This window comes from Haliotis rufescens, unplaced genomic scaffold, assembly GCF_023055435.1.
Source record: "Haliotis rufescens isolate VD_foot unplaced genomic scaffold, xgHalRufe1.0.p SCAF_14, whole genome shotgun sequence".
Lineage (NCBI taxonomy): Eukaryota > Metazoa > Mollusca > Gastropoda > Lepetellida > Haliotidae > Haliotis > Haliotis rufescens.
The window spans coordinates 32,308,679-32,323,489 of NW_025963824.1; the positions used below are offsets into that span (position 1 = coordinate 32,308,679).

General features: G+C 42.2%; 1 protein-coding gene across 1 annotated transcript; it reads left to right on the top strand.

Annotated features, from left to right (window-relative positions):
• Positions 1–1,732: 1,732 nt before the first annotated feature.
• Positions 1,733–14,443, top strand: LOC124143349 (CARD- and ANK-domain containing inflammasome adapter protein-like). Its single transcript, XM_046512305.2, has 4 exons — positions 1,733–1,851; positions 4,791–4,891; positions 10,580–10,759; positions 11,476–14,443. The coding sequence occupies exons 2-4, from the start codon at positions 4,801–4,803 to the stop codon at positions 14,178–14,180; spliced, it is 2,976 nt and encodes a 991-aa protein (XP_046368261.2). The 5' UTR covers positions 1,733–1,851; positions 4,791–4,800; the 3' UTR covers positions 14,181–14,443.
• The last annotated feature ends 368 nt before the right edge of the window (positions 14,444–14,811 follow it).

Genomic DNA, 14,811 nt, shown 5'->3' on the forward strand with positions numbered 1-14,811 from the left:
TTTAACGCCGCTTTTAACATAGTCCAGTTATATCACGGCGTGTCAGCTTAATGTGGGATGAAAGCCCGAAGTGATGCAGGTCTCAGACATTTACCACTTCGGTGAAACCCACGAGCACGGGTATGGTACTGACAAACTTAGAAACATAATCGGGGTGAACCGGGCTTCGAACCCACAATCATAGGCTTCTGGCGTGCCCAAGGGACGCAACTCTGCACAGCGAATCGCGGCGGTTTAGACGACTGGGCCACCCGTGCCCCCCTAAAATTTCAAATGGCACAACAGGATTACATCACCTACAAAGGCTCGCTGGTTATCTCAGCCGGTCACCGTTTTCAAAATCCCCGTGAAGATCAGCTCATGCTTGTTGTGGTGTAGTTTACCGTATACCAGAAATTAATTTGATACTTATAATCGACAGTGAGTACGTATTATGAAAAAAAATAATTATCTTTTTTAAAATTGTTATTCAGTCATATACACAGGATACATAAGCACTCGGAAAGCAATACAGCTTTATGAATACAGGTACTTCTCAAAAGGAGTATTATGAAAAATTGTCCAGAGAGAAAGAAAGGTGAAGTGAGGTGGAATGGGGTTTAACGTCGCGTTCAAGATTATTGCACTTATATAGCGATGTGCATGCACGTGTGTGTGTGGCTGCGTGTACTAGTCCGGACTGATGCCGAGCCGACCAGTCCTTGTTTTAACCCCTTAATGCCGAGCGCCAGACAGGGTAACAACAAGTACCATCTTTTGGTATGACGCGGCCGGGGATCATACCCCGGACCTTCCGCTCTCCGGGCGGACGCTCTACCACTAGACCACGGAGGCGGTCTCTTCCTAGCTAATGAATGTTTTTATAATGAATGACATCAGTATGAGATATCAATGTTGATTGATCATGCATACGACGTTGTATATGGTGTATACTGTGTACCTATGTGTATATCTCTAATGTTCTTTTTAGCCTCGGTAGTAAACCTCACACTTGTTTACCCAGGCCCGTATGAAGTAATTTCAGCGCCCGAAAGTGCCCGACACACATCAGTGCGAAAGTAGAAAGTAAATACATAATTAAATTAATTAAATTAGATTCATTATTCGAGATATATACAAAAAGAGAACTGTTGAATTGAAACATGAAGAAGAGGATGTATGCTCTGAACCCTACCTGCGGTAATAGATACGAAATTGTATTTGAAGAGTGAAAGTTGTGAAATTTCCACTCGAAGATAACCATGATTGTATATATCTAAACGATATTAGGTCAAAAATGCTTATAAATGACCTGTCCACTTCATGCCAAAAATCGCTAAAAGATTATACTTGTTGTTAACCTGCCTGGCGCTCGGCATTAAGGGGCTAAAACAAGGCCTGTCGGCTCGGAGTCAGTATACTGTGTCTGAGTGGGGTATTCATGTTAAACTGCGGCATGGTATCTCAGTGGGCTAGCACTATAAATCGGCATCAGTCCGGACTTGTACAAGCGGCTACACACACGCTGTGCGTACGTCGTTATATAAGTGAAATAAAATTCAATTGATCTCACCTCACTTCTTTATATATATATATATGACGTGCAAATCTAGGTCAGCGATACACCCTTTCCTCGAACTACAAGCTCCCGCGAAACCGTTGAGCTATACAGACGTAAACAAATATTTTCCTACTCACTGTGAAAAAAATAACGTAACAGTTGAATACACAGCGAGACAGTGAAACTAGCTGTCGCTGTTGATATCCAAACATGTCGTATCTCAGGGTCGGGTCACAACTCACATGACAATGTTGTATAAAAGCATTAACACGTTTAAGACGACAACAGTAAAGCTAAAGCTAAGCTGTGTGGTGAGTAGGCACGTATATTTATTCTCCTTCATGTATCTGTACTGGATCAATATGTATTTTCGCACAAATAATTTCACTATTGATACTTATCAATGTTCAAAATGATATAATACGTAAATATATGCCACATATTTATTATCCTTTGATAATCTCCCGTTTGTTTGAACATTAACATAAGAAATGGATACGTTTTATATAGTGTGGTATGCGATATTTATGATATAATGCGTAGGTTTCTCGGCAGGCTAAAGCCAACGGATAAAAACGATATCCGTTGGGGTCATATGCGGATAGAGATGCAAATATCAAAGGTCAAGTAGGGACTACTTTCACTGTTTATAAACAAACATGGCGTCGCCCTCGTCATTCGGCGATCGAGTCAGAACTAACCATCGGTAATCTGGATAAACTACAGAGATAATTGCTATCATTATCAAAAGAACGGTCTAATATACTGAAAATCAGTGTCTAACTGTGACGTCGCGAAGGCATTTTAAAAGTTTTGGCAACTTTGGAGAAACAATTTTGCGAGGGCACGAGGCCTAGCCAAGCGGGATCAGTAGCCATATCACACTCCGTCGCAGTGGTGACTCAGCATAACACCACTGCCACAGGCTAATTTGCATATCACGTGACCGGACTTTTCTCTTGTTTGTAAACAAACGCGCTTTTTCAGAAATCAGTATAGAACGGACTAATGCAAGTATTTGGGGGCGCTTTAAATATTGTTTTGCATAACTATATAGATATGCTACTACAACTGCGACAGTGAGTTGCATGACAATATATATTTATACACCAAAGTGACCGTATCGCTAGCTCTCCGTTGGGCTTCGATGACAGCACGTGGAGCCGTACAACCAATGTAAACATAGGATAACTACGCAAAAACAAGTAAATTTTTACGTATTTGCATACTTTCTCAAAGAAAGTTAACCATTCTTTGACATTTGTTTATGAAAATGTGTAGACTTGTCAAACATGAAACGGATGAAAAGCATATGCAATATCTTGAATGGACTGGGAAAGATGTGAAAGACTGTGAAAGAATCGTCACATGGCGCTGGCCTGTGGCAGAGGGTCTATGCTAGCTGGCTGCCGGCCGCATGGAACTCTGGGTAGGAGAGTGTAGCCATATATCTGTGCTTGTAGACCTATGCGGCTTGAAACCTTCTCCACAAATTATAATAGTTGGATTTGGCCGAAATATGTTCGAATTGTTACCTTGTTTCGTTTTGTGTACATCTGACTACACTTCTTAACGTTATGACAGGACAGACCGACTGTCAACAACGTCTGACCGTGGCGTCTCGTAGACTAGGTTTAGAGTAGCTTCCCTTTGACAAAGGGCAGTTACTCTAGCGGACAGACCGATGGATTGCCGCGAAAGGCAATTAAATACAATTGTTGTTTTGCGTATATGTTGCTTCGTCACTGTATAAGAAACAGATTTCAGTTGGAACTATATTGGCTACTGTCACTGTCCGACTGACACATCACTTACCCTGTGACGTAATAAATATTAATGCGCGCATTCCAGGAAAACTCGCAATGTTTCGGTATTGTTTATGAGAGAGGGAAAGCGATTTTGAAGCACAGAATTAAAGAATGACATTTAAATGATAAAGAGGTTATCACGCTTGTGTATTTGGGGATGGTAAATATCCTGTATTAGGAATAAACACTATGTATTTAGCTCGCCAAGGCTCGCTAAATACAATGTTTTTTGCTAATGCAGGGTATTTACCATCCCCAAACACACTCGCGTGATAACCTCTATTTATTTCCTTTAGACAAGTGTAAAAGATGAAATGTAAATTGTACTGCAGCATGTACGTATTTCCTTTTGAGCGTGATGGTCAATATTGTAATAATTATTCATATAAACAGATTAATGAATAGCCGTTTCGCTTTATTTTGAACTAAAACTAAATATATGACTTTAACAAAATGGATACTACTTTTTGTTAAATATATATGCACACATTTTTCGAAGAATTGTCTTGGTCTTGGAATTGTTTTTCATGTCGTTCGATAGACAGAGCAGCAATGTCTAAGGATTCGCCAGGTGCACGTTAGTCACAAACGATTTACGTTTTCTCGTTTTGTATTCCTTTTATCAATGGGTTTCCCTTTCTCTTTTTATTAAATTTTTCCAAGGAATTGTAAAACATATGAATAAATATAAACCGTGCCATGTACCCTGTTGGTGGAACCTTATACGATTATCCTGATAATTCCAAGCCACGGAGCTTTCTTCGCACCTTTTATTCTATGTGAGTGAGTGAGTTGGGTTTAACGCCACTTTTAACAGTATTCCAGTTATATCACGGCGTGTCAGCTTAAAGTGGGAACCAACGAGCACGGGTATGGTGCTGACAAACCTAGAAACATAATCGGGGCGAACCGGGATTCGAATCCACAATCATAGGTTTCTGGCGTTCCCAAGGGACGCAACTCTGCACAGCGAATTGCGGCGCCTTAAACGACTGGGCCACCCTGCCCCCTTTTATTCTATCATTCTAGGACGAGATGAGGAGAAATAACCACATAATAGCCAACCAATACATGTCCAATATTTTTATTTGTTTTGAAGTATTCTTTGGGGGATTTGATTACGCAAAATTGATTCCAAATAGGCGCATGTCTCGTTCAATTTCGATACACGGAAACACTATCTAATTGTTAATCTATTCCAGACATTGTTTTCATTATTTCAAAGCATTTATGTTGTGTCCGTTTTACGTATCGAGATTGTCCTTACCATGAACCAAATTAGGTGAGATATATATTAATCAAAATACCAATCCCTTCATGCATAGCAAAATAATTTTGGATACTCGCACAAGTCCGGATACGTTAACTGAGGCGAGGTTATTTGGGTTTTGAAGTCGCGTTCAACATTAATTGAGAGTACATTATTCTTTCTTTGTTTTCAGGTCTAGCATCATGTTTTGGACTGATGTAAATTGTCCAATGGATATTTCCGTGACGTACCTCAACATGGGAGAGTTCCGGGACTTGATGATCATCCCTGTCGGTACGTAAGCAATCAATGCGAATACTTTTGAAAGGACGCGTTATGATAAGGTATCTTTCGTGGCCAACTACACTTGACAAAAAATAACTGTTTCCCTTTTCTTTACGTTGATGGCCCCCTTAATTAGAGCCAGTGGACTGTGTAGTAGGCTAAATCTGACACTAGGCCACTGGACTGTACTAGGGACCATAGGGACTTACGGTACGTGTGCTACCTGCATGGATCCCCTAGATTTACACCATCCCTCCAGCTGCTGGTATGCAGTGTAATAAAAATAAAATGAACACCTGTACTACGATTAAACTTAGTTGTAGTTACAAGAATTCTTTGAATGACATGATCTTACGATACAATCTCAGGGGGGCAACAATTTTATATCACGTCAACCCCGGTCTAGGGCACAGCCACAAAAAAACTGAGTTAATAATTTATACGCTACCAATTTAAAAATAAATAACTACGTACATCAAAACTGTTAAATCAATTCTATTTCTATTCAATTCTATTCCATGAATCAATTCATCAAACTTTTGCACAAAATATATTATTGTTGTTATTATTATACTCTGGAAATAAGACAAGCAAAAGTTGTAAAATAGTAAATATCTGACATTCCTGCATGGATTGGTATGGAAAAAATGAGGTATTGCAGACAAATCACAAAAACACACGTGAGCGCCTGGCGCCGAAACACAACAATATGACATGCACGTGCAACATCACTTGTTGGGCTATGAAAACGTTGGGTTTCATTTGCATGCCATGACAGTCTTACAGCAAGTAAACAGCGAAAATATGCCACGACTGACGGAAGCCAGACGCAACAACGCAACAACGCAACAACGCCACCGGCCGATTGCATAGAGGCGAATCATACGGCCGTACCCAGGTACCATTAAACATCATTACAAGACTGTGGAACTGTTACCAGACTCGATTATTTACAGACCGCTGTCATACATAGTGCGGCGTTAAACAACAAACAAACAAGTTACAAAAACAAACATTTACGTGAAGAACCACCACGGTCAATATAAGGATTGCGTAGGATATCGGCCCAGACACCGTGGTGGCAGTGTGTTGTGGGCAGTCATCTCCTACACTGGTAGAACAGGTGCAATTTCTAGGGAATTTAACGGCACAACGTTACACGGTTGAGATTCTTCGGGCAGACGTTCGTCCCATTTTGCAAGAAGCGATTCATTTTCCAACAAGAAAACGCCCAACCCGAACAGCCTTTTTTCAGGAATAACAACATCCAGGTCCTACCATGACCTATGGGGCATGGGACGCTCTTGATCAGCGCACTGGATCAACGACTGAGACCATGTCAGCAACAACCACAGAACAGTTGGCACAAGCATTGCAGGCAGGAAGAGCGGGTGACCATTCCCTAGGCCATAATTTTGGACTCTAATGGTGGCCATACAAGATATTGAAAACGGATGACCTTTCACTTGAAACATATGGTCACTGTATCGTATAAGAAGTAGTGTCACCGATATGTTGAGTGCGGCTTTCGCTGCAGCATCAGACAATTTATACCCACATGCCTGGGCAAACAACAAAAGACAACGTCAATATTGGTCCGGGCATGACCATTGGATAGTTCCAATATATCCAAGATGAACTGGATGAGCCGAGAACACGTCAAATTGGCTGAAGACAGGGCAGCGAATGAGAAAATGGACTGATGGACGACCTCTAATTCCTGCTGCTCTTAGACGACGAACGGTGTTGGCTGACATGTGTTGACGTGGACCTTGAATGGTTGCAGCTGCCTGTGTTGCACGTCCCTGTCTGTCGCAGATGTGTCACCCAGACTGTCCAGAATGAGGTTGGTCTTGGACACTACCTGTTTGTTGATGCTAGACATATGACATCTGCATTTTACGTTGTTCCTGAATGTAGCATCTCAATGGCAACGCCTCTCTGGAGTTCAGTTAATCAAGCCATGCTTTCTCTCCTTTTTCAAAATCGAATTTGAAATGCTTGATGGATTTTTATATGGTGGACAAAGGATGGACAAGGGAGAAAATGCGTGCATTTTTGCACTTGATTTGCACTAAACATGCAAGAGTTTGGTTTTACATCGATTTTAGAAATATTCCAGTAATATCACGGAGGGGGACACCAGAAATGAGCTTCACACATTGTACCCATGTCAGGAATCAAACACCGGTCTTCAGCGTGATGAGCGAAAGCTTTAACCACTAGGCTACCCGACCGCCCCTGCTCAAAATGAATGATATAAATAGTGAACAGTGTTTCTTCAATGCGTCGCTTTACAAAATACTATTTTGTTCATTTCACAAACAAAAAACTTGACTTGAGTCTCTTTAGAGGCTGAGTATATGATCAACAAGACAGTTGGAGCATTTCATAGGTTTAGTATAGGTATTTCCATCGTGATCAATTTCACCACATCTGAAGCAAGTATCCTTGCACGTACATGAATTCTGTCCATGCCTAAATTTCTGGCACTTGAAACAGCGAGTAGGTAATGGGATGTGGAGAAAAAAAACACTTTAAGTGAACTTGGTAGTACTTTAGCCAGAATATGTGTGTTGAATTGAAATACACGGCCATCTTTGCAATATATGTACAATATGTCGTTTGAATTCAATCACACCTTGCCCTCGAAGTTCTGATACAATTCCGTCAATTGTTTCATCAGCTAGACTGCAATCAAGGTCACGAATTAAGCCTTTGCTGAAACATAGGGTATGATGTGCAACACAGAATACGAGGATATTAGCTAATTTTAGTTAAAATCATCAAATTGATGGCTTGTGTTTTCTAGTACATCCTATGAAATGAGCACCAGAACGCAATTCTTGGACATCCTTCAACTCACCAGCTTTACCTTTAAGTCCCTTTTCTAAAAGAAATGAAAGTGACGCTATAGTTCGATCACCTTTAGCTTCCATGACAAGAACCTCGTGACCGTTTCCTCTACAGATAAATCAAGTTCAGAATCAGATTCTGATAGTTGCCGTTTGGGTTTTGGTATTTTCTTCCCCCATGGTTGTATTTAATGTGGTTCAGCAAACCTGTTCCTTGCCCATCATGGAGTGCCAACAAGGGCGATGTCATATGTAAGCAGTATTCCAGCACACTAACACCATAGGGATACAGTAATGTAATACTCCAGCAGCAGAATAGAATCCAACAGATTGTCCTATGAACTACCACCTTTTGGGCATACGACTCGAATTTGAAACTATGCATTTGGAATTTAAGTAAAACATTATTTGGCCAAGACTAAGACCAATTATTTTAACATTTTGATAAACTTGTAGGCCAGTTCCCCACATGGTACTTAGATAGTACACTAAGCAGTACACTAAATAAAAGACCCGTGAAGATCCGTGGTAGAATAGGTCCTCAGCAAGGCGTGAGGCGTAAGATAGCAATTTCAATTTTCCTTTCATTTGAGTATGAGTTTTGCTTTTGTTGGACCTTGGGTTGAATTTTGTATAGCCATCTGCCGATCTTACTTACGTCCCATTGGGCTTGCCATCTTTTTGCTATGGAGGCTTTGATTTTGCTTTTTATCTCTAGTTTACTAAAGGGAATAGGCTGTATATCCGCTTTGTCTAGAGCTAGCTTCGCCAGTGAGTCTGCTTTTTCATTTCCATGAATATCTATGTGAGAGGGGATCCAACACAGCTCCACCTGTTGCCCTTGGTCCGATAGTTTTGTATATTCGTATAGAATATTGTTGACTGTGTTTGGCCTGGAGTTTGAGTTTCTCCCACTGATGGCCTGAAGTGCACTTAGCGAGTCTGATAGGACGACTGCCTTTGCTTCCAGGAGTTCCGGTATGAGTTTGAGTGCATGATGAATTGCCTCCAATTCAGCCGTGAATACTGACTGACCATCAGGCAAGCGAACTGAATGAGCTTGGGGTTTGGAGCTGTGGATATGGATCCCGTAACCAGCACTGTTGTTGATAGGATTCTTGGATCCATCAGTGTATATATGGGCCCAGCTGTCCCAGGTAGTTTGAATTTTAGTGATAGCTACTGATCGTAGTAGGGTTGGGTTTTCTTTTTTAGCGACTTCTGATGTTAAAGCAGTGTCAACTTTGGGAGTTTGTAAAGTCCAGGGAGAGTGTAACCCTTTGTAGTGATTTTCTGGAGGCTGAATGTCATCGCAATTGTGACTTCGAATGAGTTCATGTACTCATATCCCAGATGGCTTTAGTGAGGGATTTTTTCGAGCTAGGGCTTCATCTCGAGTGTTTTTGTCTTGCCATATCTTTTTAACCAAAGGGTTTGATGTTCGTCCCCAGAACGATAATATTGCCTGCTCTCTTCTTAGTTTCAATGGGAGTTCTCCCGTTTCTACTTGTAGTGCTTCTAGTGAGGTGCCTGTCGCTGCGCCTGTGGCCAGCATTAGGGCTTTGTATTGTATTCTGTCTAGTCGCCTCAAGACAGTATTTGATGCTGAGTGAAAAGCCTCACAACCATAGTCAATTTTTGATCTGATAAGAGCTTTGTAGAGGTCCAGCTGAGTGTCCCTCGATGTGCCCCAAGATGTGCCTGAAATTGCCCGTAATACGTTCAGGTCTTTTTGACATCTGTTTTCCACATATTCTATATGCTTGCGCCAAGTGAGGTGCTGATCAAGGATAACCCCAAGAAATATTGCAGATTTTTCGAATTTGATTGGTTTGCCTTTTATGCAGACACGGGGTATCATAGCATCTTTCCCCCGGCGTTTGAATAGAACTCCAACAGTTTTTTCACTTGAAAGGGTGAATCCCCATTTATTGCACCATTGATCTACTCCGTCCAGGGCTGACTGGAGTTTTTTTCTGATTTGTGAGATATCTCTGTGCTTTACCCATATTGCTCCGTCATCAGCGAACTTAGACGTTTGGGTAGGAGAGTTGACATGGTCAAAAAGATCATTGATCATGATATTAAACAGGGTTGGGCTTATAATGCTGCCTTGTGGCGTGCCATTGTCCAGTGCCATAGGATCCGATCGATTGTTCCCTATTTTAACTGATAGCGACCTGTCTTGCAGGAAGCTGTCTATGAAGTTTGCCATGTTCCCTTCAACTCCATTTTGTGATAGTTTTGAGAGGAGTCCGTCATGCCATACCATGTCGAAGGCTTTGCTGAAGTCCAGAAATACTGCGGCTAGGTATTGAATGAGGGACATAGTACAGAATATATATAGTAGGTGGAGGATTAACAGTGGGAGGATTAACAGGAACAACAATTGCATACATGAGTGGGATAACACTGATAGGTGTTGACAGCAAAGGGATGATGCTGTCACAACACGATGGATAGAGAACACACTCAACAGCAACAACAACAATTCCTCCCTTCTGTTGTGTTACACCTGTTGTTGCAATATTCCAGCTATATGACGGCGGTCTGTAAATGAGCCAGTCTGGACTAGACAATCCAGTGATTAATATCATGAGCACCGATCCACGCAATTGGGATCGATGACATGCATCAACCAAGTCAGCAAGTCTTACCACCCGATCCCGTTAGTCGCTCCCTACGACAAGCATAGTCGCCTGTTACAAGCACAGGTTGCTGAAGACCTATTCTACCCCCGGAATCTTCACAGGTCACACCCATTGTAAACAGTACTAGAATACATACTAAATTGCTCAAGATTCAACAAAAAGATAATTATACTTTGGTTGTTTTTTTCCAGCTATAATGGTCCTGCACTACATAAACCTGTTCACTCCATCACAGAATCCAAGGTCGTCAAGACTTTGGGATACAGCACGGACTGTATGTTTTGTGACGCCTTTCATCTATATGTTTCCCATTGAGATGATGAAATACCATGCTATAGCTATCTGGGCTATTGCTAATTCTTCAACGCAAGGTATATGAAAGTTGAAAACCCTTTCAATAATTTTCTGATTTAATTTTACGACTGCTTCACAAGAATGTGTTTATGGTGAGTGAGTGAGTGAGTTGGGTTTAATGCCGCTTTTAACAGTATTCCAGTTATATCACGGCATGTGAGCTTAATGTGGGAGGAAAGCCCGAAGTGATGCAGGTCTCAGACGTTTACCACTTCGGTGAAACCCACGAGCATGGGTATGGTGCTGACAAACCTAGAAACATAATCGGGAGAACCGGGATTCGAACTCACAATCATAGGTTTCTGGCGTGGCCAAGGGACGCAACTCTGCACAGCGAATCGTGGGGCCTCAAACGACTGGGCCACCCGTGCCCCCGAATGTGTTTATGAATCACTATCAAATAGTGATACCATGTTTTTGCGAACCTATCCTTTCCTGTCCCACCAGTGCCAACCGCCTCAAACACATGAAAGGAAAGGAAATTGTCAACCTTTAAAAACATGGGTACATTAAGTACAAGTCCAAATAAGGAATTGCATATTTGCTGTATTTTGGTCAATACATGTTATGATACAATTCATATTGCGGTGTGTTGTGATGTGACTTGGCTAGATTCGACAATTCGAACTTCTGCAGATTTAATTATTATTTTTATTACAGATATAATCATTTTTATTTTCAAAAGATAACTCAAGTTGCATGTTAAAATAGTGCAATGTTATCTGTTTTTCAGATGGGAGAATTGCTATGCTTCTCGTTGAAGTTTTGCTTTGGGTGTTACCAGTGCGCGCATGGTTTGGATGGTATAATATCTGCATCTGTCTACCGGGACTTTGGTCTGTCATACCCTTAGTGGCTACTGAACCTCGTTCTACTCATCATAGTGTCGAACTGGGGGAGGAATCTACTGCAGGAGCTGAGGGCAAGGAAAAGGACGAGATTACTGAAAAAAGCCATGACATTGATAACGTGAGACAAGCGGTTGTTAGTAATCATACAAAAAGTGATGACTCAAGTGACTTTCAAAATTCAGCAAGAAAGAACAAGGATACCCTATACAGAATTGACGTTACTGGCGTTTCAGGTGGAACTGCCGATGAAGTATTTGCAAGTGCCTTCCAAAATTCGACAAGAAACGAGGATGTCCAACCCAGGGTTGTCGTTACTGGAGTCTCCGGTGGAAGTGTCGGCAAAGCATTTACAGCTGGACGTGATATCAACTATGAACCGACCATTCGTGACAATGTCGTGACAGGTCCAGGTAATATCAGTGAAAACGTTCAACAAGCAATCCAGAATCCATTGTCTGCGAATGGGCGTTTGTCTGAAACAGACTTAGATGATGCTTCCGAGAAGCAACAGGACATAACCAACAGAACCGTCATAACAAATAATACGGTACAGCAGGACCACACGTCTGCCACAGACTCCTCATTTTCGAATACACAAATGAGGAATGTTATCATTAAAGGAAACCCAGATTTGTCTTGTCTAGACAGAACACGTAGTGGTGCTACACGAGACTCTACTGAGTCTGCTACAGATGAAGACTGTGATGCCCAACCACGTAATGTGACGCCAGAGACCAAGGAAGACAATGTAAGAACATCAAGAAGACAGGGAGTGAATAAAACAGCGGAAGACACCAATCCCTCAAGGGAATTCATTCAAATGAATGCCAAACAAGATGAGATTCTGGAAATAATAAAAGCGGTGACGCCTAAAGAAATACACAGTTTATTGAAAGATGCTAAACGCGAGGCTTCTGAAGCTAGTTCTGCTATTGCCACGTTAAAAGATGCAGTGGCAAGTAACAGCTACGTCGTGGATGAAATGGATCATCTCCGCTCAAAATTTGCTGAACTTAACACAGTGGCCGATACATTAAAGGAGGCTAAACATGAGGCTGACGCAGCTAGTTCTACTGTTGCTACGATGAAACAAGAAGTGGCAAGTACATCAAGGCAAGTAGTGGATGAAATGGATCATCTCCGCTCAAAATTTGCTGAACTTAACACAGTGGCCGATACATTAAAGGAGGCTAAACATGAGGCTGACGCAGCTAGTTCTACTGTTGCTACGATGAAACAAGAAGTGGCAAGTACATCAAGGCAAGTAGTGGATGAAATGGATCATCTCCGCTCAAAATTTGCTGAACTTAACACAGTGGCCGATACACTAAAGGAGGCTAAACATGAGGCTGACGCAGCTAGTTCTACTGTTGCTACGATGAAACAAGAAGTGGCAAGTACATCAAGGCAAGTAGTGGATGAAATGGATCATCTCCGCTCAAAATTTGCTGAACTTAACACAGTGGCCGATACACTAAAGGAGGCTAAACATGAGGCTGACGCAGCTAGTTCTACTGTTGCTACGATGAAACAAGAAGTGGCAAGTACATCAAGGCAAGTAGTGGATGAAATGGATCATCTCCGCTCAAAATTTACTGAACTTAACACAGTGGCCGATACACTAAAGGAGGCTAAACATGAGGCTGACGCAGCTAGTTCTACTGTTGCTACGATGAAACAAGAAGTGGCAAGTACATCAAGGCAAGTAGTGGATGAAATGGATCATCTCCGCTCAAAATTTACTGAACTTAACAGAGTGACCGATACAATAAAGGAGGCTAAACGTGAGGCTTCTGAAGCTAGTTCCACTGTTGCAACGATGAAACAAGAAGTGGAGGAACTCCACTTAAAACTTGCTGATCTTACCATAGTTGTCGACGCACTACAAAAAAATGTAGACACAGTGCCTGATGCAGGTGCACAGATTACAACATACGGCATCGACAGCAAACAACATGATACAGAAGCAAAGGAGAAATTTAAGAAAACTGGTCGTACCCCGATAATGCTTGCTGCACGAGTTGGGGACAAAAATGAATTTGATCGCCTTATTCAAACGCCTGGTATTGATTTGTCAGTAAGTGACAAACAAAGTAACAACCTTCTTCACATAGCTTGCCTTGGAGGGAACTCAGACATCGTATCAGATCTTCTTTCTCGAGAGATGGACATCAATGCCAGGGGTCAGTATGGTAGAACGCCGTTAATGTTGGCAGCACAGAAAGGGCACACTCCCTTGGTCAATCTTCTGATCAGACATGGGGTGAATTCCAAACTTGTTGACAGAGACGGAAACAGTGCAATCCACATGGCGTGCCTTGGTGCAGAACTGAATGTTATGAAGTACCTCGTGGAAAAAGAAGGTTTTGATGTCAATGAAAAAGGAAAGAATGGAATGACCCCTGTCATGATTGCAGCTGAGAAAAGTTATGAAGATATAGTGCGTTACTTAGTTGAGAAAAACTGTGATCTGAACAGTTTGGACACAGACGGCCGAAACTGTCGTTCTTATGCGTTACAAGGTGGAAATGAAAGAATTGTAGCATATATAACTTCCAGACTACAGCAGTTGACTTTTGAATGGTAGGAGTGGTAAGATATTCAATGGCTAAAGCTTTAGCTTGTCATACTCAAGGACATGGACCATGGTTCAGTTCTCCACGTGGACGCAATGTGTGAATAATAAATAGTGAGTGAGTTGTGTTTAACGCCGCTTTTCACAGTATTCCAGCAATGTCACGGTAGGGGACACCAGAAATGGGATTAACACATTGTACCCATGTCGGGAATCGAACCCACGACGAGCGAACGCTTTAACCAATAGGCTTCCCGACAGCCCCATTAGACAACAGAAGGTATGTGGGGGTGGGGTGGGGTGGGGTGGGGGGTGGGGGGTGGGGGGGGTGGGTGGGGGGGGTGGGGGGGGTGGGGGGTGGGGGGGGGGGGGTAACAGAGTGGGTAAGTTGCGTTTAACACCGCTTTTAACAGTATTCCAGTTATATCACGGCGTGTCAGCTTAATGTGGGAGGAATGTCCCAAATGATGCAGGTCTCAGACGTTTACAATTTAGGTGAAACTCATGAGCACGGGTATGATGCTGACAAACTTAGAAACATAATCAGGGCAAACCAGGATTCGAATTCGAACCCGCAATCATAGGTTTCTGGCGTGCCCAGGGGACGCAACTCTGCACATCGAATCGCGGCGCCTTAGACGCC